The sequence below is a fragment of the Podarcis muralis genome, chromosome 10 (assembly GCF_964188315.1).
Source record: "Podarcis muralis chromosome 10, rPodMur119.hap1.1, whole genome shotgun sequence".
Lineage (NCBI taxonomy): Eukaryota > Metazoa > Chordata > Lepidosauria > Squamata > Lacertidae > Podarcis > Podarcis muralis.
In genome coordinates, this window is record NC_135664.1 from 75,077,135 (window position 1) to 75,104,961 (window position 27,827).

The 27,827-nt window shown below is 48.5% G+C and overlaps 1 protein-coding gene across 1 annotated transcript; it reads right to left on the reverse strand.

Moving 5' to 3' along the window:
* HCLS1 (hematopoietic cell-specific Lyn substrate 1) lies at positions 1-25,981 on the reverse strand. The gene is made up of 15 exons (XM_028747126.2): positions 25,864-25,981; positions 21,031-21,114; positions 20,243-20,316; positions 15,798-15,927; positions 14,815-14,925; positions 13,819-13,873; positions 12,548-12,658; positions 11,433-11,543; positions 11,181-11,236; positions 10,895-10,964; positions 9,247-9,428; positions 8,189-8,314; positions 7,291-7,654; positions 4,351-4,401; positions 1-2,739 (listed from the first exon to the last, which is right to left on the reverse strand). The coding sequence occupies exons 2-15, from the start codon at positions 21,112-21,114 to the stop codon at positions 2,603-2,605; spliced, it is 1,662 nt and encodes a 553-aa protein (XP_028602959.2). The 5' UTR covers positions 25,864-25,981; the 3' UTR covers positions 1-2,602.
* Between the last annotated feature and the right edge of the window lie 1,846 nt (positions 25,982-27,827).

Sequence of the window (27,827 nt, forward strand, 5' to 3'; positions counted from 1 at the left end):
GAATGGGGAAAATTTATAATTTATTTAGGAGACCACTGTAAGCAGATGAAAACATTAGCAGGATTCTAATAACACTTGTAATGCAACTAATATTATGGACGATATTGAGAGGTATAAAATAAGGATGATGAAATAATATGCAGTTGAAAATGTTGACAATAGGACCCATGGAGGGGATGGTGGGAAGTCTGGAGATTCATAGAAATCTCAAAATATGGATATGTATTGGGTATTGTTATAACTCTACACTTGTAAAATCAAATGAAAATTATTTCAAAGAGTCTGCAAGAGCATTTCCATACATTATATAGCCAAATGCACGCCATCTTTGTTGTTTAGTCTCTACCCAACTGCTCTCTACCACCCTGGCACTTAGCCATCTCTCATCCAGCCACAGCCCATGAAATACAACTTTCTCAACCCATTGTTGTTGTTTTTACTATACATATCAGAACACACACATCCTAGCACGCTTAACAAACTACAGTATTCCTTGAGGCAAACCATGCACTTTAAATGTATGGTGTGTCTGTGATCTTTGAATTGGTTCTTTGGCTTGGCTTGTATGGTGAGGTGGCGATGATGATCATTATTATTTATTCCCTGCCCATCTGACCGGATTGCCCCAGATCTCGTTTCTGGCCCTGAGACCCCAGGGGGAGATATGGTGGACAGTGTGTTTGTGTGTGTGTGTGTGTGTGTGTGTGTGTGTGTGTGTGTTTAATGGAATCAGAAAAGTTGCCTTCCTACAGGCTGACAGGTCTTCCTGGAAGCCTGTTGCAAGTGAAAAAGGCCCTAGAATTAAAGGAGGTTTTAGGGCCACCCAAAAGCAAAATGTGCATCTGCCCACAGCCATGTAGGGATCTTGAGACCTTCAGAAATGAGCGTGAAGCTTCACAAGCGACTCTTCATTTTTAATAGCTGAGGGATCAATGTGGGTGAGTATTCTTAGGAACCCTGAGGACTCTTTTGAAAGCACGCAGTTAATTCTGCTTTGTGGCAAATTCTGAAACCTGTGCCCATCAAAATGGAGAGGCGCCAACTCAGAGCACCGCCTTCCCCAACCTGACGCCCTCCAGATGCTCTGAACTACAACTCCCATTAGCCCCAACTATCACAGCCGCATGGGGCTGATGGAACGGTAGTCCAAAATGACTGCAGAGCAGCAGAAGGCTGACATATTCTATCCACCACATGCAAGAGATTTGAGTTAATATAAATGACTTTCTTCTTCTTTTTTTATCCCTTTATGCACACTGTGTATGATGTGTCATGCATGTTTTTCCCCTGGTAGAGCATTGCAAGATGAGCAACACAAAAAGATAAGCAGGGCTTCCCCTCCACCTATGTTGCAAAGTGTGTGTGTCTGTGCGATCACACACACACAATATCTGGATGCAGGTAGGTAGCTGTGTTGGTCTGATGCAGTCAAAATAATAATAATAATAATAAATTGTCCAGTAGCACCTTAGAGACCAACTAAGTTTGTTCTGGGTATAAGCTTTCATGTGCATACAGACTTCTTCAGATACCTGAAGGTTAGATTGGCAGAACTGACACTGCTACTGGTATCGCATGATACCCATTTATATATCTTTGGAACCCCCCGCCTATTGATCACAGGCAGGTGCCTTCACTATATGCCTGCTAAAAACTGTTTAGACAAGCCTACCCCTTTGCTTAGAAAGTTGGTGTGAGTTTTCACCTGTTTTTAGTCTATGCTTATCTCGAATGTCTGGAATTATTGCTGCCAACTGTTTAGTATCCTTTTTTGCAAACTGCTCTGAGGTTTTCTGACAATCAAGTGGTGTGCACATTTTATGAAATAAAAAAAGACCCCACTCCCCCTGCCCCTGCCTTTCCGAACCCCAGGGAGCCCTCCCCCAAATATAATATAGCCACTTACCTCCTCTTCTCAACAACTTCTCCATGACAAAGGTATCTGAAGAAGTTTGCATGCACACAAAAGCTTATACCCAGAACAAACTTAGTTGGTCTCTAAGGTGCTACTGGACAATTTTTTAATTTTTTAATGCAATATCTGGTGATGCAGCACCTGAGGTTGCCCAGAACAAGGCAGCTGAGCTTGTGTTTTGCACACCCTCTCCAGCCCTTGAACTTCGCTGGCTCCTTCCCAGAATTTTAAAACTTCCAGCTGCGTTTTTTCATTTGTGCATCACTGTACTGCTTCGAGCGATCTAGCGGTGGGGTTTCCTTTGCTGGAGGTTTCCAAGCAGAGGTTATTTAGCCATGATTCCTGCACTGCAGGGGGTTGGACTAGATGACCCGCAGGGTCCCTTCCAACTCTACACTCCTATGATTTGGTGGAGAGCTGAATTAGGCAGCTGCGGTTCCTTCAGAAAGAGACAACAGGAAGGAAGCATCAAGCCCGGAGGCAGCCTGAGCAAATTCGGAAACTGCACTTGGAAGGAAAAGCACATATATATATTTCAATGAATTGGGAGATTCTTGCAAGGGGAAAGCCAAGCTCTTCTCTACTCTGGGGCTGGATTGGAGCCTACTGGTGTGAAACAGAAGGACACTGGGGTGGGGGCACAGCGGGGCTGGGGCACGCGGCGTTTCCATTTCACAATGGAGAGCTTCAAGGCAGCAGCTCCACATAGTTGGCTGGGAACAGGCCATGCCTGCCATGGCAGGATCCGCGCCACCAGCCCTCGTCGACTTGCTCGATGTCCGTGATGGTGTCTCCAGGGTCGAAGGAAATCTCATCGTCCCCATCTGACAAAAAGGGGGAGGGGAAAAGAGGGTGGGTCAGTTAGTTGGGATTCCCTCCTCTCCCGCGCAGCGGTCTGGGTACCACAGCAGGGTTACAGAAGTGTCAAGCAATGATTCCTCAACATCAACTTTGTTGGACTGGTCATGTTGTGCGGATGCCTGATGATCGTCTTCCAAAGCAACTACTCTATTCTGAACTTAAAAATGGAAAACGGAATGCTGGTGGTCAACAAAAGAGGTTTAAAGACTCTCTCAAGGCAAATCTAAAAAATGTTGTTTACACACCAACAATTGGGAAACACTGTCCTGCGAGCGTTCCAGTTGGAGAACAGCCTTGACCAAAGGTGTCATGGGCTTTGAAGACACTCGAACTCAGGACACAAGGGAGAAACGTGCTAAGAGGAAGGCACACTTGGCAAATCCACACCAGGATCAACTCCCGCCCGGGAACCAATGTCCCCACTGTGAAAGGACGTGTGGATCCACAATTGGCCTCCACAGTCACTTATGGACTCATTGTTAAAACCATGTTTATGGAAGACAATCTTACTTGGCTACAAGGGATCGCCAAAGAAGAAGAAGACAGAAGGGGAGTCTTGGTTGTACCAATTGTCTCTCCGTTGTATCGGTCCAGCGCCCCCCTGCCCTCGTCTTTCCAAATACAAAGCCCACCCATGTAGTTTTGCTTCTGGACGTGCACCAAGCTTGCTCTTTTTGGGGACCTGCAGGTGCCAACCCATAATATACGCCTGTGATGCATTACTTGACAGCTGCAACCATTCCTGCATCAGGAAAGTCTGGCTGCAGCAGTTTGTGCCTTGCTTACTTCAAGGCTGGATTACTGCAATGCGCTCCACACGGGGCTTGCTTTGTGCTTGATCTAGGATGCTGCAGCACGATTGCTGATGGCCACGAGGCCTTGTTAGCATATAAGACCTGCACCCACTTGCTATCAGGACAGGTTCAAGGTGTTACTATTAATATATAAAGCCCTTAACAACTTGGGACCAGTTTACCTGCGAGATGGCCTTGCCCCACATGTGCCCACTTGTGTAGATTGGTAGAACTGGCACTGCTACTGGTATCGCATGATACCCATTTATATATCTTTGGAACTCCCCGCCTATTGATCACAGGCAGGTGCCTTCACTGTATGCCTGCTAAAAACTGTTTAGACAAGCCTACCCCATTGCTTAGAAAGTTGGTGTAAGTTTTCACCTGTTTTTAGTCTATGCTTATCTCGAATGTCTGGAATTATTGCTGACAACTGATAAGTTTAGTATCCTTTTTTGCAAACCGCTCTGAGGTTTTCTGACAATCAAGTAGGGTGTACATTTTATGAAATAAAAAAAGACCCCACTCCTCCTGCCCCTGCCTTTCCGAACCCCAGGGAACACTCTCCCAAATATAATATAGCCATTTATCTCCTCTTCTCAACAACCTCTCCATGACAATATTGTATTAAGGGGGGTTGGACTAGATACGCCCCTGGAGTCCCCTGCAACTCTACCATTCTGTGATTCTATGGTGTCTGCTGTGGGTGATCTATCCAGAACTCCATCCCCACCACCCTCACATCCCAAGCCCCAAACGGATGCAAAACATTTGACTCACCTCCCTGGTAATCGTAGAGGGCTCGAGCACACAGCCCTGCCTGGCTCGCTCCTGCAAGGGAAGAAGGTGGGGTAAGCTAACTTGCAGCAAGCATGGAAGGACACCCCAGGCACTTACCTGGCCAGGTGCATTCAAAGGCAGCCCTCCATTTGCCCCCCCCCACCTCAGCTGCACTGCTAACCTCTCTAGGTTAGATTATGGCAACGTATATTACATGGAGGCACAGATTGCAGCTATAACAAAGGCAGCATTTTTTTATCTCCGCCAAGCTAAGCAGTTGGCTCCTTACCTTTCTCGCCCTGACCTAGCCACTGTGATCCATGCGACGGTCACCTCCAGACTGGATTATTGTAACTCGCTCTACGTGGGGCTGCCCTTGAGACTGACCCAGAAACTCCAGTGAGTGCAGAATGCTGCGGTGAGACTCCTTACGGGGTCCTCACCGTGGGATCACATTCACCCAGTGCTATACCAGCTGCACTGGCTCCCGGTGGAGTACAGAGTCAGGTTTAAGGTGCTGGTTTTGATCTTTAAAGCCCTTCACGGCCTAGGACCCTCATACCAACGGGACCCACTCTCCTGGTATGTCCCATGGAGGACCTTATGGAGCCAGTGGGGTGTAGTGGTTAAGAGCAGTAGTCTCGTAATCTGGGGAACCGGGTTCGCTTCCCCGCTCCTCCACATGCAGCTGCTGGGTGACCTTGGGCTAGTCACACTTCTCTGAAGTCTCTCAGCCCCACTCACCTCACAGAGGGTTTGTTGGGGGGGGGGAGGAAGGGAAAGGAGAATGTTAGCCGCTTTGAGACTCCTTCGGGTAGTGATAAAGCGGGATATCAAATTCAAACGCTTCTTCTTCTTCTTCAAACAAAAACATCTTGGAGGTCCCGGGCCACAGGGAGGTTAGGCTGGCCTCAACCAGAGCCAGGGCTTTTTCGGCTGTGGCTCCAATCTGGTGGAACGCTCTGTCCCAAGAGACTAGGGCCCTGCGGGACTTGACATCTTTCCGCAGGGCCTGCAAGACGGAGCTGTTCCACCAGGCCTTTGGCCAAGGCACAGCCTGACCCCCTCCTTTCGTAATCCTCATAGAACTCTAGCCCAATGGTTGCACTAATTTGATTTGAACTGATTTTATAATGAATTGGTTTTAGAATGCTGTATTATTTTACTGTTGTTAGCTGCTCTGAGCCTGGCTTCGGCTGGGGAGGGAGGGATATAAATAAAATATTATTATTATGGGACTTGCCTCTGAAGACGATTTGGAAACTTCAGCTGGTACCGAATTCAGCAGCTACGCTGCTCATCAAGGCAAGATGGTTTGAGCATCTTACACCAATCCTGGCCCAGCTGCACTGGCTGCCAATTAGCTTCTGGGCCCAATCCAAAGTGCTGGTTTTGACCTATAAAGCCTTAAATAGCTCAGGACCGCAATATCTCAAGGACCGCCTCTTTCCATATGAACCTACCAGGACCCTGAGATCATCTTCTGAGGCCCTCATTCGTGTGCCTCCTCCTCGAGAGGTCTGGCGGGTGGCAACATGAAAACAGGACCTTCTCTGCAGTGGTTTCCCATCTGTGAAATGCTCTCCCCAGGGAAGTTCGCCTGGCGCCTTCATTGCCTATCTTTAGATGCTAGGCAAATAACGTTCCTCTTCAACCAAGCCTTTGACTGATTAATATTCTGCAGCCTTTTAAATGTGTTTGTGGGACAGGTGAGGTTATAGTTTAGTTTTGTTCTTCTTTCTATGATGTGGGCTTTATTCCATCTTTTATTCCTTGTTCAACCACCCTGAGATCTTTGGATGAAGGGCAGCAAGCAAATATCCATGGGAAGAGCCACAGCTCAGTTGCAGAACACCTGCTCTGCATGCAGAAGTCCCACACCCAGTGCTTTTCCCTGGGGGTATGCAGGGGTACGCATACCCCTAAACATTTTGTGAATCTAAGTTTGGTCTTAGTGAGGGGCAGTATTTCCTTACGAGCAGGGAAATGACAGGATCCCTAAACATTCAGGCCAGACACGGAGGTCCAGAGCCGAGGGCCTTCTGGCGGTTCCCTCCCTGCGAAAAGTGAGTTTACAGGGAACCAGGCAGAGGGCCTTCTCGGTGGTGGTGCCCACCCTGTGGAACGCCCTCCCATCAGATGTTAGGGAGATAAAGAACTGCATAGCTTTCAGAAGACATCTGAAGGCAGCCCTGTTTAGGGAAGTTTTTAATGTCTGATTTTTTTTGTATTTTTAATATTTTGTTGGGAGCTGCCCAGAGTGGCTGGGGAAACCCAGCCAGATGGGTGGGGTACAAATAATTTATTACAGTGGTACCTCCGGTTGCGGACAAGATCCGTTCTGGAGCTCCAGTAGGATCCCGAGGTTTTCGCAACCGAAAGTGCCTGTTCTGTGCATGTGCACGGCGTGGTAGAAACCCAGAAAAATACTTCTGGGAATGTCGTGTGCGTATCCCGAAGGATACGTAACCAGAGGTGCGTGTGTAAGTAGAGGTAAAGGTAAAGGGACCCCTGACCGTTAGGTCCAGTCACGGATGACTCTGGGGTTGCGGCACTCATCTGGCTTTACTGGCCAAGGGAGCCGGCGTACAGCTTCCGGGTCATGTGGCCAGCATGACTAAGCCGCTTCCGGCGAACCAGAGCAGCGCACAGAAACGACGTTTACCTTCCTGCCAGAGCGGTACCTATTCATCTACTTGCACTTTGACGTGCTTTCGAACTGCTAGGTTGGCAGGAGCAGGGACCGAGCAATGGGAGCTCACCCTGTTGCGGGGATTCGAACCGCCGACCTTCTGATCGGCAAGTTCTAGGCTCTGTGGTTTAACCCACAGCACCACCCGCATCCCTTGTAAGTAGAGGTGCGACTGTATTATTATTGTTTTTATTATCCCCAATGGCAGCACCCCCAGGTAGGGCTACAAATGCCCCCCTTTCTCTCACCTGCCAAGGGCGCTCCCCCACGGTTGCTGGGAACCTGATCCGGGATCTCCTCGTAGTCCTCCTGGTCGGCGTCCAGAGCATTGTCGTAGATGGTTTCGTCCCCATCAAGGCCGCCTGGCATCTCCTCATAGTCCCCACCGTCGGCGTAATCCTCATCCAAGCTGGGAGGCTCCTGGCGGTCCAAGGGGCCCCCCACTTCCTCATAGTCACCGCCGTAGTCCTGGCTTTCCGTGTCTGCAGGTGGTGGTGGCGGCAGCGGCACGTAAGATGGCTTGGGTGGCTCTGCAACACCTTCACCCCAGAGCAGGCTCCGTGGAGGAAGAGCTGGAGGGGGTTCATCTTCCTCTTCCTCTTCTGGCGCTGCCTGGGCATGGGGAATATGGGGAGGAAAATGAGAGCCCTGCCAGCTCAAACTGATTCACCTAAGTTTACAGTCATACCTCGGGTTGAAGCATCTTTGGGATAAGTATTTTTGGGTTGCACGCTGCGGCGACCCAGAAGTAACGGAGAACGTTACTTCCAGGTTTCGCCGCTCACACCTGCGCAGACGGTCAAAATGACATCACACGCATGCGTGGAAGTGGCAAATCGTGACCTGCGGACACGGGTTGCGTTCGATTCAGGATGCGAACGGAGCTCCGGAACGGATCCCATTCGCATCCAGAGGTACCACTGTATTTTTTTATTTTTAAATGATTTTATTGATTTTACATATAGTCACATTGCGTAACACCGTACCCTCTTATTTTATCTCTTTGGCTCAACTAACGGCTTCCCTCCCTCCCGTCTGATGGTTTACAAAATTAAACTTTGCATCTTTACATTTCATCTCTTGGGTGGCACCTCTCCATTGGTGTTCCCCAAAGCATTGCCATCTTGGGCACGAGTGAGTCCTTACCTGGTGCTCAGGGGCTGGCGGTGGCACAGGGGGCAAGCCCATGTCCTCTCTGCCCACTTTCATGGGCCCTGGTGAGAGCCTGGGGGCTGGAGCCTTGCTTCTTGGCTCCTCACTTCTCTGGGGTTCCTGAAAGGATAAAATTAAATAAAACTATTACTATTAATATTATTACACTGTATATTCTGCCATTTTCCCTGAGAGTGGACTCAAGGCAGCTTATACTGATCAGGTAAGATGCAAAAAGCTGGAAACATATAAAAGGCAGGAGTTTAAAATGGGATAACAGCTCCGCCCAAGGCATGATGGAGAACAGCAACAACCGGGAAAAGATAGACATAATATTTTACAAGGACAGGAAGAAACAACACGGACAAATAATTGCCATACACAGGAAGAACAAGGATATAGTTTGAATGTCCTCGGGTCCAGTATTGGACCACTTTGACCGGATATCCCCAGCCAATGTGGACAGACTCCTCCGAGCTGGAAAGCCCACCAAGTGTCCTCTTCACCCGTGCCCGTCCTGGCTGATTAGAGCGTGTCCAGATGAGGTGCGGGCCCCCCTAGGGGATATCATCAATTTGTCTCTTGGCACCGGGACATTCCCAGGGGAATTGAAGGAGGCAGTGGTGCGCCCGCTCTTAAAAAAGAATCATTAGATCCTTTAAAGGTAAAGGGTAAAGGGACCCCTGACCATTAGGTCCAGTCGTGACCGACTCTGGGGTTGCGGCACTCATCTCGCTTTACTGGCCGAGGGAGCCGGTGTACAGCTTCCGGGTCATGTGGCCAGCATGACTAAGCCGCTTCTGGCGAAACCAGAGCAGCGCATGGAAACGCCATTTACCTTCCCGCTGGAGTGGTACCTATTTATCTACTTGCACTCTGATGTGCTTTTGAACTGCTAGGTTGGCAGGAGCAGGGACCAAGCAACGGGAGCTCACCCCGTCGCAGGGATTCAAACCGCCGGCCTTCTGATTGGCAAGTCCTAGGCTCTGTGGTTTAACCTACAGTGCCACCCGCGTCCCAGATCCTTTAGATCTATCCAATTCCGGCCTCACCTCCTGCTCCTGTTCCCGTTGTTTTTCCTGCTCCTGCAGCTGCTTCTGGGCTACCTGGCGCTCCTGTTTCTCCCGGGCCTGGCGACGCGCTCGCTCCTCCTCTGCCCTCTTCCGGTTGTCTTCCTCGGCTGACTTGGCCATGCTCTCGAACCGCTGCCTCAGGTTACCTGCTCCAGCAGAAGCTGGTGACAATGACAAGGGGCAGGGTGAAGACTTGGCAGTGGGCGCTATGGGGGCCTCCCTCCACCCACCCACTGAATGACACAGTTTGTTATAAAACTAACAGCCTCGTACCCAACGCAGCACAGGAATTTAAAGAGACACAAGAAATCAGTGCAGTTTTGAAGTCAGTGCAGCTTCAAGATCAGTGGTTAAAATTAGTTTTGAAAGGTTCAGTCCGCCATCTTGATTCAGAATGGGACTCATTTTTATCAAAAGGAAGGTGGAAACCTGCTTCTTAATCTCAAGAACCGTCATGCAAAATTGGGTTACGATATCTTGGGGGACGCAATATCTAGGGACGCGGGTGGCGCTGTGGGTGGCTTCAACAAAAGGCAACTTCCGTCACGAAGGGCCACAGGAGAGGCAGGTGCCTAGGACTGCAACATGGGCCCATCTAGGGGTTCCAGAAGCGAAGCGCATTGACTTTTGCAGGAGGCTATACAGTTGTACCAGGGACGTGGATGGCACTGTGGGTTAAGCCACAGAGCCTAGGACTTGCCGATCAGAAGGTCGGCGGTTTGAATCCCCACAACAGGGTGAGCTCCCGTTGCTCGGTCCCTGCTCCTGCCAACCTAGCAGTTCGAAATCATGTCACAGTGCAAGTAGATAAATAGGTACCGCTCTGGCGGGAAGGTAAACGGCGTTTCCATGCGCTGCTCTGGTTCGCCAGAAGCGGCTTAGTCATGCTGGCCACATGACCCGGAAGCTGTACGCTGGCTCCCTCAGCCAATAAAGCGAAATGAGCACCGCAACCCCAGAGTCAGTCGCAAGTGGACCTAATGGTCAGGGGCCCCTTTACCTTTTTATCTTGGGGGGGCCGTCTTAAATGCACAGTGAACCAACTGACAACATTCTAAAATATACAGTCAAGTTGCATCATATGCAGAGGGTTGGTTCTGAGGGTCATGAGCATAGCCAAAATTACCTTTACCTTAGCTGGCAAGTGTGGGGGGGGGGGGTAAGCCCCGTGGGGAGCTTCCCCCCCCCCCCCCGTGTCTCCACTGCCTCCCCTCACTCTTCCACATGTGAGCAACCTGTCGACGGGAGGAGGAGGCAGGCAGAGAGAGAGAGAGAGATGAAGGCAGAAGAAAAAGGCTGGAATGGATCTAGAATGGAGCTGCAGCCAAGTGTGTGTGGCTGAATTCTCTGAAGCAAAATGCACGCATGATGCAACTTGACTTTATAGTGGATTGTGGAGTTGGTGGGACTTAGGGGGGGCACCTTCTCCAGCCCCCTGGCTCAGTCTAGAGCCTGTAGTGCTTAGAGGCACCTCCCCTCTATGGACGGCTTGCTAAGGCGCTGGTGCAAATAGCTCCCTTTCAGCAACTAGGGGGTCTCGATTCCTAGGGCTTTTCCAACATCACTCATGGATCACTGTGGGCATCGACACACTGACCTTGGCAGCTTGGGCTGGGGAAAGACTTACCGGCCTCCACAGGCGTTGTCTTCTCGTACGAGGAAGTTGGAGCTTCCATCTCGTTGAAACCGGCAGCGCTCTGCAAAGAGAGGTCCACAGTACACCCAGCTGGCCAGGACAGAGATGCCACAGGTTCCTCACCTCCACGCAGGAGGTCTTGCCGCAAAAGGCTGCGCATCATTCCCTCCTAGAACCAGACTCTGAGAAGGTCAATCATGGGTGCTCATAGGATCTTATCAGCATGGATTATTTGCCCCATAGAGGGCATTTTGGTGGAGGGGCGAGCTCTGCTTACCTTGTCCACCCTGTCCTTCTGCACCCCATAGCGGCCCCCAAATCCCTTGGCATGATCTGCAATGTGGGAAGGGGGGAAAGGGAGGAAATGAATTGTCCTCCAGAAACCAAGCCACAGGAGCCTTTCAGCAAAGGCAAGCCCATCTCCATGATGGGCTCTATACATTTGACAGCCTCTTCCAAGGGCTTCACCCCCTCCCCTCCCCACCCCACCCCACATCATTCTCTGAAACGGGAGGCATTTGACACCCACCTGTCTGGGACTCGTGGGGTTTCAATTCCTCCTTGTGTGACCAGCTCAGGGCAGATTTGTCTTGACGGTCCTTTTGCACACCATACTTGCCCCCAAAGCCAACGGCGTAATCTGCAAGGGGGACGAGTGAATTTCAGAAAGATGAAAGAGCTGACCCCATTTTGCTCCATGGTCTGCCCCACACCAGAAGATCTTGGCTGCTGGATCCATGGTTCTCATGGTGGCCAATCAGACACCCCAGTTGGGAAGCTCACAAGCAACACCAAGGCACAACAGCATCGGTTTCCCTCACATGGGATTCATGGGGTGCCCAAAATAGTGGGATGGGAAGGAAATGTGCATGGGGGGGGGCGCACTGCATGCCTGTGGTTTGGAGGTTAGCAACCTCTGTTCTATAGGCATGAGCTCTCAGGGTTTCCTCAACAACTGAGCTATGGATAGTTAACAGAGAATCATAAAATGACTCAGGTGTCATCTCCAACCCCCTGCAAAGCAGGAATCACCGCTAAGGTCGTCCTGACAGATACCTATCCAACCTCTGTTTAAAAACCTCCAAGGTAAGATGATCCACCACCTTCTGAGGGACAGTCCGCCCCACTGTCAAAAATCTCTTACTGTCAGAAAGTTCTTCCTAATGTTCCACAGAATCTCATTTCTTGTCATTTGAAAGCATTGGTTTGGGAGTCCTCTGGAGCAGCAGAAAACAAGCTTGCTCCATCTTCCATGGGACAACCCTTCAGATCTTTGGCTCCTATCTCTCAGCCTCCTCTTTTCCAGGCTAAACATACCCAGCTCCCTCAACCATTCCTCATCAGGCTGGGTTTCCAGACCCTCGACCATCCTGGTCGCCCTCCTCTGCACATCTTCCAGCTTGCCAATATCCTTCTCAAACACAGGACTCCAGCCTTCCACAGCCAGGTGTCCTCCAGATGTAATTGCACCCCAACTCCCCATAGTCTGCATGGCTAACAGCCAGGGGTGATGGAGTTTAGCAATCCCTGGACTTCACCAAGTTGAGGAAGACTGGGGCTAAACAACACAATGAAGGCTTGCTTGTCTCTTTCCAAGAGCTCCACCCACATCGTTCTCTGAACCGGGAGGCATTCAACACCCACCTGTCTGGGACTCGTGGGGTTTCGATTCCTCTTTGTGCGACCAGCTCAGGGCAGATTTGTCTTGACGGTCCTTTTGCACACCATACTTGCCCCCAAAGCCAACGGCGTAATCTGCAAGGAGGTGAAACCTGGTGAATTTCAGAGAGATGCAGACACTGTTGGATATTGTGGGTGGGGGGGGGGGGGCAAGTCATTTGTTCCAGAAACAGAGAAGAAGTTTCAAGAAGCAGCAGAAGGCTGAGACTGTTCTGTCTATGCAAGGATGGAAGAATGAGGAAATCCCGACGAAAGAACTTTGGCAAGAAAAACTGATGGACTATGCAAAATTGGCAAAATTGACACACAAACTACGTGACAAGGATAACTGTGACTTCAAAGATGAATGGGAACCTTTTACGAAATATTTGAAGAAGCAACAAAATGAACTGGACTCTGGCAGGTTTTGAATAAACATTCACAAACTTTGTATTATATTACATAGATAGATAATTTGAGGATCTTTGCAATGTTATAACATGCAGATAGAAAGATGTGCTGAGAAACCAGAGAAACGAGCTGAGGGAAGTCGGGGGGGGGGTCTGTTCAGGGGGGAGGGGGGAAATGGAGGGGGACAATGTGGAGGATGTATTTTGGTAAAATTACTGTGTTTAAATTTGTAATAAAACTTTAAAATTAAAAAAACTGGTGACTGGGTTTTTGTTTTCCTCTTCCCTTCCTGCCCATTTCCCCTCGTGTGTCATGTTTTTTTTAGACTGTGAGCCTGCAGGTAGGGACTGTCTTGTTCTGACTGTGTGTAAGACATTCTGGAAGTCTTTATGGCTAAGGTGTGGCGCACCAAATGCTTAAAACAGAGAATGCTCTCTGCGTTTCATGGTGGGCTGAACTCCAGTAGGAGACAACATTCTTTTGCACTGCCTTCTGGCGCATAGCTCTGTATGCATCTATCGTCATGCTCCAGCCTGCCCTACAGCCATGGACAAATGTGGTCTCCTGTGCTTCTCCACATGCTCAAAATGCCCCTTCCCTCTCCAGAGGCCTTGGAGCACATGGAGAGAGAGGCAGAGGGATGGCTGCAGTCAGACACCAAGGATAGGAATCTGTTTGGCTGTTCACATCTCCTGAACCGAGAAGCAAACCAAAACACAAACGCCCTTTGAAAATCACACTTCTCCAAATTTTGTGAGGCAGCTCTCCAATGTTTTCTGAAAAACAAAAGAATGAAGGGGGGAAGGGGGAATAAGACGAAGCAGCAGGAATCTCTCCAATTTTACCTTTCTGGGAGGTGTGCATCTCGACTTCGCCCTTGTACTCAAAACCGAGAGCCGACTGTGGGAATAGAAGGTGAGCAAAGTTGTTGTTGTTATAGGTACATATAAAGACCCACAGAGAACAACACAAGGAATTAAAAAGGACAGCTCTCTGCCCCCAAGAGCTTGCAATCAACGTGCTATGAGTGGGGCAGGCCAGTGTCACGATCCCTCAGCCTAGCAGTAACCTAGAGGTGGGAGCTTCAGAGGCACAGAATGAGATTCAAAGAATCATAAAATGTCTGGAAAGTGTCTGGACGCAGTTAGAGGATGGATGGTGGTTAATGGATTGGGGTTGTTGTTGGGGGACAAGGGTTGGGCAGGTGTGGGGGACTCCCTGGTCCTGCATGGGGCAACTGTGCCCCTGAAGGACCAGGTGCGCAGCCTGGGAGTCATTCTGGACTCACAGCTGTCCATGGAGGCACAGGTCAAATCCGTGTCCAGGGCAGCTGTTTACCAGCTCCATCTGGTACGCAGACTGAGACCCTCCCTGCCCGCAGACTGTCTCACCAGAGTGGTACATGCTCTGGTTATCTCCCGCTTGGACTACTGCAACACGCTCTACGTGGGGCTACCTTTGAAGGTGACTCAGAAACTACAACTAATCCAGAATGCGGCAGCTAGACTGGTGACTGGGAGTGGCCGCCGAGAACATATAACATCAGTTCTGAAAGACCTACATTGGCTCCCATGACATTTCCGGGCACAACTCAAAGTGTTGGTGCTGACCTTGAAAGCCCTAAATGGCCTCTGCCCAGTATATCTGAAGGAGCGTCTCCACCCCCATCATTCTGCCCAGACACTGAGGTCCAGCGCTGAGGGCCTTCTGGCAGTTCCCTCCCTGCGAGAAGCCAAGTTACAGGGAACCAGGCAGAGGGCCTTCTTGGTGGTGGCGCCCACCCTGTGGAACACCCTTGCAGCAGATATCAAAAGTAAACACAACGGGACTTCAAGACTCACCTTGTCTGCTCGGTCCCTCTGCACCCCGTACTTCCCTCCGAAGCCTTTGGCTGCATCTGTCTGAGACGAGTGCATTCCCACTTCTGCAACATACTCATGGCCCAGAGCACTCTGGGAAATCAAGACAGAGTGGTGTCAAATCCTGCCAGATAATTCTGGGCAGATAATTCCGAGGGTGGCCTGGTTGTTTGGTTGGTCAGCTCCCCACCCCTCTCTGCAAACCACTTTGACAGGTGACGGAGGCCCCCGATGTTAATCACCTGACGTCATGATGATGTCATGATGATGACAACTCCAAAGGGGGGTGTTGTCAGCATCAGTCCGCGAGCCCCACACTGCCCACTTGCAGACGTGACAAATCTGTCTCGCAAAGAGGAGGTACCGTATTTTTCCGTGTATAAGATGCCCCTATGTATAAGACGAACGGGATGCGGGTGGCGCTATGGGTTAAACCACAGAGCCTAGGACTTGCCGATCAGAAGGTCGGTGGTTTGAATCCCCATGACGGGGTGAGCTCCTGTTGCTCGGTCCCTGCTCCTGCCAACCTAGCAGTTCGAAAGCACATCAAAGTGCAATTAGATAAATAGGTACCACTTCAGCAGGAAGGTAAACGTCGTTTCCGTGCACTGCTCTGGTTCGCCAGAAGTGGCTTAGTCATGCTGACCACATGACCCGGAAGCTGTATGCCGGCTCCCTCGGCTAATAAAGCGAGATGAGCGCCACAACCCCAGAGTCGGTCACGACTGGACCTAATGGTCAGGGGTCCCTTTACCTTTACCTATGTATAAGACGACCCCTATTTTTTTGAGCCCCAAATTAAGAAATAAATATTTTAAACACCAAACAGAGGTGAGGGTGAGGGTCCAGCTTACTATCGTGAAAAATGGGCCCTTGCTTCTTGGATACACTCACACACACACAATACACAAACAAACCCGAAACCTTAGCAGCATCCAGAGAACAGCGCCCTCCCCCTTTTGCACCTTGTCCATGCGGTCCTTCTCTGTGCCAAACTTGCCCCCGTAACCGTAGGACGCCTTGGGCGCTGCTTCCAACTCCTTCTTCTTGAGAACTTCATGTTCCTCGGACACTTTGCTCCTGAGCTTGTGGATGCTGGAGAGCCAAAGCACAAAGTGGGGAGTTTGAAAAAGGAGGCAGGGCTGATGGCCCCCAACCCAGCGACTATTTCAAGGCAGCTCCCTTCTCTACTCCCCCCTCCATCTCTAGAAATACTGGGTTCAATGGGCAGCCATCTGCAGGCAGAACTGAGGTCACTTCTGTGTAGCCCATTATTCTAGCTTTCACCCTGACAGGTTAGCAGGGAGATTAAATGATGTTGGCTATTTAACAAGCATTTATAAAATGATAGATTTGTAGTGTTGGAAAGGATGCTGTGTCAGTTTGCATTTCTTGGTACAGAAAGTACAGTGGACCCTCTGGTTACAAATTTAATTCATTCCGGGGATCCGTGCACTTCTGCACAGGTGCACAGCACAATAGAGCACTTCTGCGCATGCGCAAGTGGCAAAACCCGGAAAAAATATTGAACTGTGCAGGACAAATTATTACAAAAAGTTTAAAGCATATCTTTAAAGCTTTGTGTACAGATTTTGACATTAGTATAACTTTTAAAAGTCATTTGTAATAAGATGAAGAAGGTATTAAAATTGGATTGTTAAGTATATAAGGTTTTATGGACGTGCATAAACAAGTATATTATAATGGAACCAAGAGGGGGAGGGAAGTCGATCAAAATTTATGCTTTAATTTGGTTCTGAACTCTCTCTCCCCCCCCCCCTTTTTTGTGTATTGTTATTTTTGGAGAATCAATAAATTGTTATCAATAATAAATACAAAATAAATAAATAAAAGAGGAGGCGGAGGAGAGGACTATCCATGGCTCCTAGCTGCTATGGCTTTATTGTGTCTCCATGTTTGAAGGCAGCAATGCTTCTGAATACCAGAGGGCTCTTGGGCTCGGATCCTGCTTGTGAGCATCGCTTTGGGGCATCTGGTCAGCCACTGTGAGAACAGGATGCCGAAGAAATGGGCCACTAGCCTGGTCCAGCAGATTCCTCATATATGCTACTGAAGGAAGGTCTAGCTTCTTGCTTCCATGCAATGGCACTAGAATTTTGAGCAGGCAGCAGATCCACTGAACCCCAAAGAAACAGCTGGATGAGCTTTGTGGCAACTGAGACCTACCCTGCACAATCTGTTGCATTGTTGTGCGGCTGCAATTCTTGTCAATGAGCTGGTTTTCCCTCTCCCTCTCTCTTTCCAGAGAGTACAAAAGCTTGCATGCTATTTTGTGACATTTCGGTTGGCCCAATAAAGGTTTTGCCCTAACATGGGTCCAAATAGAGGAGCAACTCGTAGATTTTTTATATATATAAATACAGTGGTACTTCGGGTTACGTTACCTTTGGGTAACGTAATTGCGAGTTACGAATGTGGCAAACCCAGAAGTGTATACATGCACAGAAGCTCTCTGCATGCTTCGCGGTTGTGCAGAAACACTCTATCGCGCCGTGCGGGTGTGCAGAATCAGCGCCTCCAGATACGGGCTTTTTGGGGTAAGTGCCAGCTCCCTCGGCCAATAAAGCGAGATGAGCACCGCAACCCCAGCGTCAGTCACAACTGGACCTAATGGTAAGGGGTCTCTTTACCTTTACCTTTACCTTTACCTTTACCTTTACGGAGCCCTGGGACGAATTAAGTTCGTATCTGGAGGGTCCACTGTAAATACTAAAAATACAGAGATCTTTTAGAAAGAGGAAGGAAACCATTTGCTCACTCAGATTTCTGAGGGCAGAACAAGGAACCAGTCACTGCAAATCACAAGGAGTTAGATGTCATTCCTACATGGCTGCAGAAACTGCCCCAAACTGGCACATGGATGTTGGGTGCAACGTAAGTCAATGATCTCTCTTCAGCCAGGTGGACCCCAAACAAGCCAATGCTCTTATTAGCGTCCCCTTCCTCTCCGGGAGACTCTTCTATTTGTGGCTGACCTGCAAAAGCCCTTATTTGGCAAGCAGCTCGCTGAACGCAGACCACTTCCTTTTCCTGCAAGAAGCAGGCGCGGCCATGGCAACCCCTGAAGGTGACGTGACGCAGGGCTGCAATTGGCCCTGAGAGTGCAGAAGGGGCCGCTTCCTGCATCATTTCAAATCACAGCCCAGAGGCACTGCTGCATCTGGGGGCAGAGTCTCCCATGCAGATCCTTGCACCCGTGTTCAAGAACAGGGCGGCCATGGGTTCCTGGGACCCACTTTGCAGAGGAGAGACGTCTGCTCAATCTTGACAGGGGACAGTCCTCTGTCTGAAGGAGAACTCTGCCTGAAGGTCACAGAATCATAGAATCGTAGAGTTGGAAGGGACCGACAGTGGTCATCTAGTCCAACCCCCTGCAACGCAGAAATCCCAGCCTTCCTTTTTGCCCAAGTCCATGTGAAAGATGAAGAACCCTCAAAAGCCAGAGCTGCTCTTGCTGCTGCTACTGCTTCAGGGGCCTGGAAGTTGCCCATCACCAATTTGCAGCATGAGCCAGGAAGACACATCATTCGGCCGTGAGTCTAATCCTCACTATGGTGAAGTACATGGAAGTTCTGTTAATAGTAATAATTTCTAAATTGGCATCTAATTTTATATCTGATATATAGGTAAAGGTAAAGGTAAAGGTAAAGGGACCCCTGACCATTAGGTCCAGTCGTGGCTGACTCTGGGGTTGCAGCGCTCATCTCACTTTACTGGCCGAGGGAGCCGGCGTACAGCTTCCAGGTCATGTGGCCAGCAGGACTAAGCCGCTTCTGGCGAACCAGAGCAGCGCACAGAAACGCCATTTACCTTCCCGCCGGAGCGGTACCTATTTATCTACTTGCACTTTGATCTGCTTCTGAACTGCTAGGTTGGCAGGAGCAGGGACTGAGCAACTGGAGCTCACCCCGTCACGGGGATTCGAACTGCCGACCTTCCGATTGGCCCTAGGCTCTGTGGTTAATAGATATCTGCCCACCTGTGTCCTAAGAATCACAGCATTATACAGTTGGAAGCAACGCAGAGCAATGCAATGCCCCTTTTTTGGTCGTCACTTTTTGGAGGGGTGTGCGTGATGCTTTTAAGAAGCCACTCTGTTCAAATGTCAAAATGTCAAGCTGATGGAATATGCAGAAATGGCAAGACTGACAAGGAAGATCAGAAAACAGGAAGACCAAGTATTTTTTAAAGATTGGAATAACTTCATAATATACTTAAAGGACCACTGTAGACACTTAAAATCATTGGCAGGGATACAATGACAGTTGTAAAGTGAAATGAACTTTGGTTACTACGATTATATAACAGATCATGTGTAGGCAACCTAAGGCCCGGGGGCCGGATCTGGCCCAATCGCATTCTCAATCCGGCTAGCGGACGGTCCAGGAATCAGCGTGTTTTTACATGAGCAGAAGGTGTCCTTTTATTTAAAATACATCTCTGGGTTATTTGTGGGTGTCAGGGAACTGCCATCAGTGCCGGAGCAAAATCCAGAGGGATTCCAGGGAGCGTCCCGGGAGTGGGAGAGGCAGCCCATCTTCTGGGGAAGAGAATCAGCGTAGCACCAGTGGAGAAGGGGGGCAGATGGGGGAAGTGGCGAGGTGGTCCCATGACTCCTTGCCTGGGACCAGCGGGGAGAGTAGAGGTCCTCCGCTGCCTATGCCCTCCTTGCGCAGAAGGCTTTTGTGCAGAGAGAGTAGGAGGAGACTAGGCGTCAAAGAGCTTCTTTGCTGGAAGAAGTTTAAGAAACGCCCACTGACAGATTCTGCCAGCGATTGAGACAGCCATGAGAGAGTGGCTGTCCGGACAGAAAAGGTTCACTCAGGCAACCCAGCCAGGTATTTGCACCGGCTTACGCATAAGCAACCCCTAAAACCATTACAGTGGGGCATGGGTATTCATTCATATTTTTAAAATATGACCAGCCCCCTGCTGAAAAAGTGTGCTGAGCCCTGTAATAGATGGATAATGGTAAAAGATGCAGGGGAAAAAGAAAAAGTTTTTTAAAAATAGAATTGGAACTCATGGAGGGACGGAAAGAGGTCTGAAGGTTCGAAAGAACCTGTTTTATTTTTATGTTTTGGAATGGTTACAGTTATTGTGTATAACTTTGTGCAAAACTAATTTTAAAATTTATTTAAAAAACAAATGTCAATATCTCATGTCCTCAACACCCATTTTTAACAATGCACAGAACTAGGAAAGAAATAATTGATGGAATTTCCCCCCTGAGACCTTTGCTGCTTCCCTTCATTCCTTCCAAGGCCTGCCACCCCCACCGCAGCAAAGTGCCGGGTCTGCTCTTTCTGGTGCACGCATGGCTTTAACAAGCCACCTGGGCCCTTACTCAAGGTTTGAACCAGCAGGAGAAGAGGAAACAATAACTCACTTGATGTGCTCTGCACGACCGGAGCCCTCGATGGTTTTCGCCCCCCACCTCTGCTCTTTCTCCGAGATGTCGTTCTGCAAGAAAGACACACACACACAATTGGTCAGGGATCTAAATTGCCATTGACATTATTGCCACGGCCTTCTGCGTTATCCTGTGTCATAAGACTGGTTGGAAGCAGAGGAATGTGGGGAGGAAACAGCCAGTGAACCCTCAAAGGAAGAAGGCAGGGCTGGCAAGGGGTGTCACCTGGAGGAAAGTCCTGGAGGCAGGTAGAGAGATCTATGGGGTGCATTCATCCCCCAATCCTGAGGTTCTCCCCACCCCTAACATGGATATAGAGCTGCCAGCCCTGGGGGGTGCAGATGAGATCCCCTTCTCAGTTCCTTCCATTTTTTCTCTTTCCTCCGAGCCCTGATGCTCTGTCAGTTCCTGAGAGATGAGCTTCTCTCCCTCCCATGAGGCCTGTGTGGTGTAGTGGTTAAGAGCGGTAGACTCGTAATCTGGTGAACCGGGTTCGCGTCTCTGCTCCTCCACATGCAGCTGCTGGGTGACCTTGGGCCAGTCACACTTCTTTGAAGTCTCTCAGCCCCACTCACCTCACAGAGTGTTTGTTGTGGGGGAGGAAGGGAAAGGAGAATGTTAGCCGCTTTGAGACTCCCTAGGGTAGTGATAAAGCAGGATATCAAATCCAAACTCTTCTTCTTCTTCTTTTCGGAAGACGCAGAAGCGACAGAGCCCAAGAAATCCCCGAAAGCAGCGATCCTAGGGGAATAGAGGAAACTCACCACAAAATCGGGGTCTGTGTCCCAGTCGTCTCCTTGGGACTCCACCTTCATGGACACATTGTGTCCCACCGCTGCCTTCCACATCTCAAGGAGAGAGGGAGAAAAATTATAAGTAATAATTCTGCCTTATCGAAGTCATAGTATCGCTCTATTCTGCCTGGGAGTCCAGTTCTACAAATACATTGTGATAAGAATTCTGAGGTCCCAAATATAAATTAAACGTTCATAAATGCGCAAGGCAAACACATGCGTAAGTATATAAACCATGTCTCTGAAATAGTACAGGAGAGCAATCCTGAAGCCATTTGGACTCTCCCAAATTGACTTCAATATATTTCTCTGCAAGGAGGGAGGAAATGGGGAAAGCCTTCCCTTTGTCTTTTTGCTTGCATATCCTGTATTAAGACTGCATTTGTGTATGAATAGGGTGAGCCTGTGACCTGGATTCAGGAACTAAAGTATTTGCCATCACAAAAAAATGGCCAGGCTGCCCAGGTAAAGCAATCAGTGACCATTAACAGATATCCTAGCAAACAAGATTTCTGCTGTAGAGCTTTTGTGATGTATGCATGATGTTTTGGGGGGTGGTCTTGGGCTACAGGATGGGCAATTTCAAAAGTCTATATGGACAATAAAGAAGGCTGATCACCGAAGAATTGATGCTTTTGAATTATGGTGCTGGAGGAGACTCTTGAGAGTCCCATGGACTGCAAGAAGATCAAACCTCTCCATTCTTAAAGAAATCAGCCCTGAGTGCTCGCTGGAAGGACAGATCCTGAAGCTAAGGCTCCAAGACTTTGGCCACCTCATGAGAAGAGAAGACTCCCTGGAAAAGACCCCGATGTTGGGAAAGACGGAGGGCACAAGGAGAAGGGGACGACAGAGGATGAGATGGTGGGACAGTGTTCTCGAAGCTACGAACATGAGTTTAACCAAACTGCGGGAGACAGTGGAAGACAGAAGTGCCTGGCGTGCTCGGGTCCATGGGGTCACGGAGAGTCGGACACGACTAAACGACTAAAGAACAACAACATATAAGGGCTTGTGCACCGTTGTTCGGGGTTCTCCTCCCTCCTGCGTGGGGTGAGCAGAGGACCCTGTCGCAACAGATTAATAAAGATCAGGCTTACAAGCTGCTTTGCTTCTCAATCTTCTCTGCTTGGCCTCTGTTATTTTCTCCTACCACTAGGGAACCCACTTAAGGACTCTATACGGGCTCTTGGATACCCCATAGGGGAAAAGGAGGTGTTTTTTCCTGTAATAATGTGAAACTCCTTGGAACTGAGCCCCAGTATAAGACACGGTGGCACTCTATTAAGAGCCAGTGTGGTGTAGTGGTTAAGAGCGGTGGACTCATAATGTGTGTGAATGATGTCCACTGGAGGGGCAAACCGCCCTCTCCTTCACATAAATTCCAGTAACATAGCTTAGAAATTGTTTATTGTAATTGTTAAGAGTGAATTTCTGTTTAATTCTTATCTGCTGGTATTTAATTTTATTGTGTACTTTCATATTCTAAAGGATTATTACTTTATTTGATGGAAGTTGTTTAAAGTTATGCTTTTATTATGACATGATATTATGACATCATTGTGACTTTTATTATGACAGGGCTGAAGGCAGCCCTGTTTAGGGAAGCTTTTAATGTTTGATGGATTACAGTATTTTAATTTTGTTGGAAGCCGCCCAGAGTGACTAGGGAAGCCCAGCCAATGGGAGGGATATTATTATTATTATTATTATTATTATTATTATTATTATTATTATTATTACATTAGATCAGGTTGCTGTAAGGTGTGTGGTCGCTGTTGTTCCTTCGGCTTGTCAATGGCCTTGTGCATAGTCATGTGGAAAGGAGGCAGAACACAAATTAAAAGTGAAATGAAAAGAAAATGGAATGCGCCAAAAATGCTTGGCTGTCCCTCATCTCTGGCCACACCAGAATGTGTAGCACATTCCCTTCCCAATACACCCAGCTGAGCAAAGGATGTTGCTTCTTCATCCTGCCCACTTGGGTGCTACAAACATGGGCAGCAGCTCCCTATCTGGTGTTATAGGAATTCTAAGGTCTTATATATATATATGGACGTGGGTGGCGGGTGGGTTAAATCACAGAGCCTGGGACTTGCCGATCAGAAGGTCGGTGGTTCGAATCCCCGTGACGGGGTGAGCTCCCGTTGTTTGGTCCCTGCTCCTGCCAACCTAGCAGTTCGAAAGCACGTCAAAGTGCAAGTAGATAAATAGGTACCACTCCGGCGGGAAGGTAAACAGCGTTTCCGTGCGCTGCTCTGGTTCGCCAAAAGCGGCTTAGTCATGCTGGCCACATGACCCGGAAGCTGGACGCCGGCTCCCTCAGCCAATAAAGCGAGATGAGCGCCGCAACCCCAGAGTCGGTCACGACTGGACCTAATGGTCAGGGGTCCCTTTACCCTTTACGTATATGAAATAAATGTTCATAAATGTACAAGGCAAACACGTACATAAGTATATAAACCACGTCTCTGAAATAGTACAGGAGAACAATCCTGAAGCCATTTTGACACTCCCAAATTGACCTCAAAGATTTCTCTGCAAGGAGGAAGGAGATGGGGAAAGCTTTCCAATTGTCTTTGGACTGTAGGGGCTGCTTACACCTCCCTTTAAATACAGTCTGGCAAGTATCTGTTAACCTGAGCACACTATCAACGTGCGTAAGAGATTCAAGAACTAGGTATTTACCATCTCCGAGGACTGGGCATGTAGCACCCTGCTTGTGGTTAACGCTTAGCTGGAATGAAATATTCAACGCAGCAACAGAGAAATTAAAATAATAATTTATTTGTCAGACAAATAAATGTGAGGCACAGTGGTATATGATTACCAAGCTCTGGCCTGGCCTCCTGCCATTATGGCCAGCACTTATATTTCCTTAATCCAGCCCCCTTTGCTTCTCCTCTGGCTGCATCTGTCCAACCAGCCTGGTTGGAATTCCTATTGGCTGATTGGTATGACCAATCACAAAAATACACTCATTTCCTATTGCCTTTTATGGGAGACAAAGAGCTATATTTCCTTCCATTTATAATTGGCAAACAAGTATTAATATATCTTTACATGTGTCTCAACAAGGAATCTTAATTACCAGCTCACCTCTTTGCCCTCCTTGCCCTATTGCCTTCTAAAACAAATGGTTAATCTTAAATTTTTATCTTGAACAGATGTCAGAGACCTTGGGTTCATATTCTCATGCATCATCAATGAAATATCTCCTTTTGGAGGTCTTTAAACAAATGTCTGACAGCCATTTGTCATGAGTGCTCGATTGGCGTCTCATTTCTGGCAGGGAGCTAGGCTCATCTGCCCCCCTGGTCTCCTACAGCAATATGACTCTATGAAATAAGAATTTAACATTTCTTTCTTTCTAGATCCTTTGCATAATTACATTTAAACCAATATATTTAAGATAATATATTTCATACATTATCATAGGTAACCTTTTAAAAGAATAAAGCTTCTCAAAGTAAAAAGGAAGGAACTCAGTAAAAAACAGTTTTTGAAGAAGGTTCTTTAGTTTACATCCCCCCCCCCCTTCAGCCAGCTGCTTCGTTTCCATTAGCTCTTCCTCAAACTCTCTCAGTTTAAGAAAGAAACAGTTTTAAAAGACTTCCCAAAAATGCTTTAAAAAGACTTCCCAAAAAGCCTCTCTTTCTGCCAGCTAGATGCTTCTCCATTTGGTCTTGGCCTTTTAACCTTAGAAAGAAGATCTGGCTCAAGTTTAAGGCACATGGTTTTATTTTCCGTAACCTTGCTCTTTAACCTGTAATTCCAGCTTTTATGACTTTGAGAATTGTTTTCTGCTATAAATCAAAGGGGGGCCCCTTGTCTTAGGAGAATGGCCAAGGTTTTCTCTATAAACAGTTGGCCTTCTTGCCTGGCATGAAACATTTGAAAATCTAAGCCCATTTAATTTAGGAACCTGATCAAATATAAGCCAATATATGCCTTGATTAAAAATGCAGTCTATATTCAGATGCCACAGGCAGGCTACCCAGAAAAGGCAATCAGATAATAATAAAGCATTATCAGGTATCCTGGCCGACAGGAGAGAAGCAACACACTCAAATTTCTGCTGGGGACCACCTCTTTCTGTGATGCATGTATGATGTTTTGGGGGGTGGTCTTGAGTTACAGGGGAATCAATTTCAAAAGTCTTTATAAGGCCTTGCACACCAGTGTTCTGGGTTCCTCTCCTCCCTCCTACATGGGGTGAGCGGGGGCAACTGTCACAACAGATTAATAAAGATCAGGCTTACTAGCTACTTTGCTTCTCAATATCCTGTTTGACCTGTTATTTTCTCCTACCGATAGAGAACCTACATAAAGACCCTATACGGGCTCTTAGGTACCCCATAAGGGAAAGGAGCAGTTGTTGTTTTCTTATAACACTGGGGAGGAGAGAAATAGATACCAAGAAGATCCTGCTGGATCAGGCCAGTGGCCTATTTGGTCCAGCGTCTGTTCTCGCAGTGGCTGAACAGATGTCCCAGGGGGAACTTTGCAGGCAAGATCAGGGCACAAGAACAGATCTCCCCTCTTGTGGTTTCCAGAGCAGAGCCATTGTGGGCAGTAGCCATCGCTAGTCCTCCCCTCCCTCCATGGATTGGTAAAATTCGCTTTCAAAGCCATCTAGGCTGGTGGCCACTGCTGCTTCCTGTGGCAGGGAGTTCCATAGTCTAACTATGCAGAGTGTGAATTGAGGGGTGGGGGACCAGAACAGGGCCAGGCACCTCCTTCCCAAAGCCCCCCACCCCCATTGCAACTTTGCTGACAATTCCCCCCACCCCAAAGCAGTACCTTGGTTCGGAAAGGTGACTTCCGAAGCCCGTCGTGATTGCTCCTCTGCGCTGACTTCGATCTCGGTTTCAGCTGCAAGGCTGAGCTCACCCAAGTTCCTGTTTTAACTGCACAAAACTTGTTCCATTTCCTGTGAGCCAGGAGGAAGAAGCTTCGCAGCAGAACCACCCCCAGCAGGGCTGCATCGCACGCACACAAGCCCTGGGTGCAGAGAGGAAGCGCCTCGTTGCTTTCCATAGGAGGAAAGGCTTCTGAACACGAGGCTTTTAGATCACACAGAGCGGAGAGGGTGTGATTCCCCCCATCATTCAGCCCAGACACTGAGGTCCAGCTCTGAGGCCCTTCTGGTGGTTCCTTTGCTGAGAGAAGTGAGGTTACAGGGAACCAGGCAGAGGGCCTTCTCGGTGGTGGCGCCTGCCCTGTGGTGACTGGGAGCGGCGGCCAAGACCACGTAACACCAGTCTTGAAAGACCTACATTGGCTCCCAGTACGTTTCCGAGCACAATTCAAAGTGTTGGTGCTGACCTTGAAAGCCCTAAACGGCCTTGGTCCAGTATACCTGGAGCATCTCCACCCCTATCGTTCTGCCCAGACACTGAGGTCCAGTTCCAAGGGCCTTCTGGCGGTTCCCTCCCTGTGAGAAGTGAAGTTACAGGGAAACAGACAGAGGGACTTCTCGGTAGTGGCGCCCTCCCTGTGGAAAGCCCTCCCATCAGATGTCAAGGAAATAAACCACTATCTGACTTTTTGAAGACATCTGAAGGCAGCCCTGTTTAGGGAAGTTTTTAATGTTTGATGTTTTATTGTGTATTAATATTTTGTTAGGAGCTGCCCAGGGTGGCTGGGGAAACCCAGCCAGATGAGCGGGATATAAATTTATTATTATTATTATTATTATTATTATTATTATTATTATTATTATTATTACACCCTCCCATCAGTTGTCAAGGAAAGAACTATTTTACTTTTAGAAGACATCTGAAGGCAGCCCTGTTTAAGGAAAGTTTTTAATGTTTAATACTGTATTGTGTTTTTCATATTCTGTTGGAAGCCACCCAGAGTGGCTGGGGAAACCCAGCCAGATAGGCGGAGTATTAATAACAATAACAATAATATGTTGTTGTTGTTTTCCCCATCCTCTTCCCAAGTTAAAGCTCAGCGAAACTGACTGGCACTAGACCCAAGAGAACAGTTCCTCACACAATGTAGAATACCTGAACTGCCCTCAACACCAGAAAGATCATCTTCAGACCCCCTCGAGAGTCAGGATTATAAATAGGAACACAAGAGTCTGCAGGATCAGGCCAATTAGCCATCTATTCCAGCATCTTGTTCTCGCAGTGCTCAACCAGATGTCCATTATCATCCCCCTCAGTTGTCCCAATTTAAGTGGGACATCCCGTTTTCGGGGGGGGGGGGGCTGTGCTCTCTTGCAAGTCACCTGGCTCCTGAGAAATCACGGCCCCAAAATATGCACATCCTGGTTTTCTTCTAGGGCCTATTGGAGGGTATGCATTGTGGGAAGCCCGCAAGCAGGATTCGAACACAAGAGCCTTCTCCTCTCCTGGGGTTTTGAGCAACTAGCTTTCAGAATCATTGCTGCCTCCAAGTGAACGCAGCACAGTGCACACAGCACAGCCATCGTGGCAAGAAGCCGTTGAATTTCTCCAATTCTCTTCTAAAGCCATCTAGGTTGGTAGTTGCCATTGCCTCCTGTGGCAGGGAGTTCCACAGGTTACGTGCTTTGTGAAGGATTTTCATTTGTCTGCCCCGAATCTTCCGTGTCCCGTGTTAATGAGAATTATGGGATGGTAGGATCCCAAACGAGCAAGGTCCTTGCATGGCTTCAACAGCACAAACCATTACAGTCCCTCCAAGTTGAACGCTTTATGCAGCTGTGGTAGAAGTTGCTCTTTTAAGAACTTACAAAATTCACCCCCCAATCCATCCATGCCAGGGGTTCC

Excerpts from the sequence above, each read along its gene's own strand:
- HCLS1 (XM_028747126.2), bottom strand. The coding sequence starts at position 21,114 with ATGTGGAAGGCAGCGGTGGGACACAATGTGTCCATGAAGGTGGAGTCC. Across the intron at positions 14,926-15,797 it reads AGAAGGACCGCATGGACAAG|AGTGCTCTGGGCCATGAGTA; the intron begins GTGCAAAAGGGG and ends TTGATTTCCCAG. Across the intron at positions 9,429-10,894 it reads GACAACGCCTGTGGAGGCCG|CTTCTGCTGGAGCAGGTAAC; the intron begins GTAAGTCTTTCC and ends CATTGTCACCAG.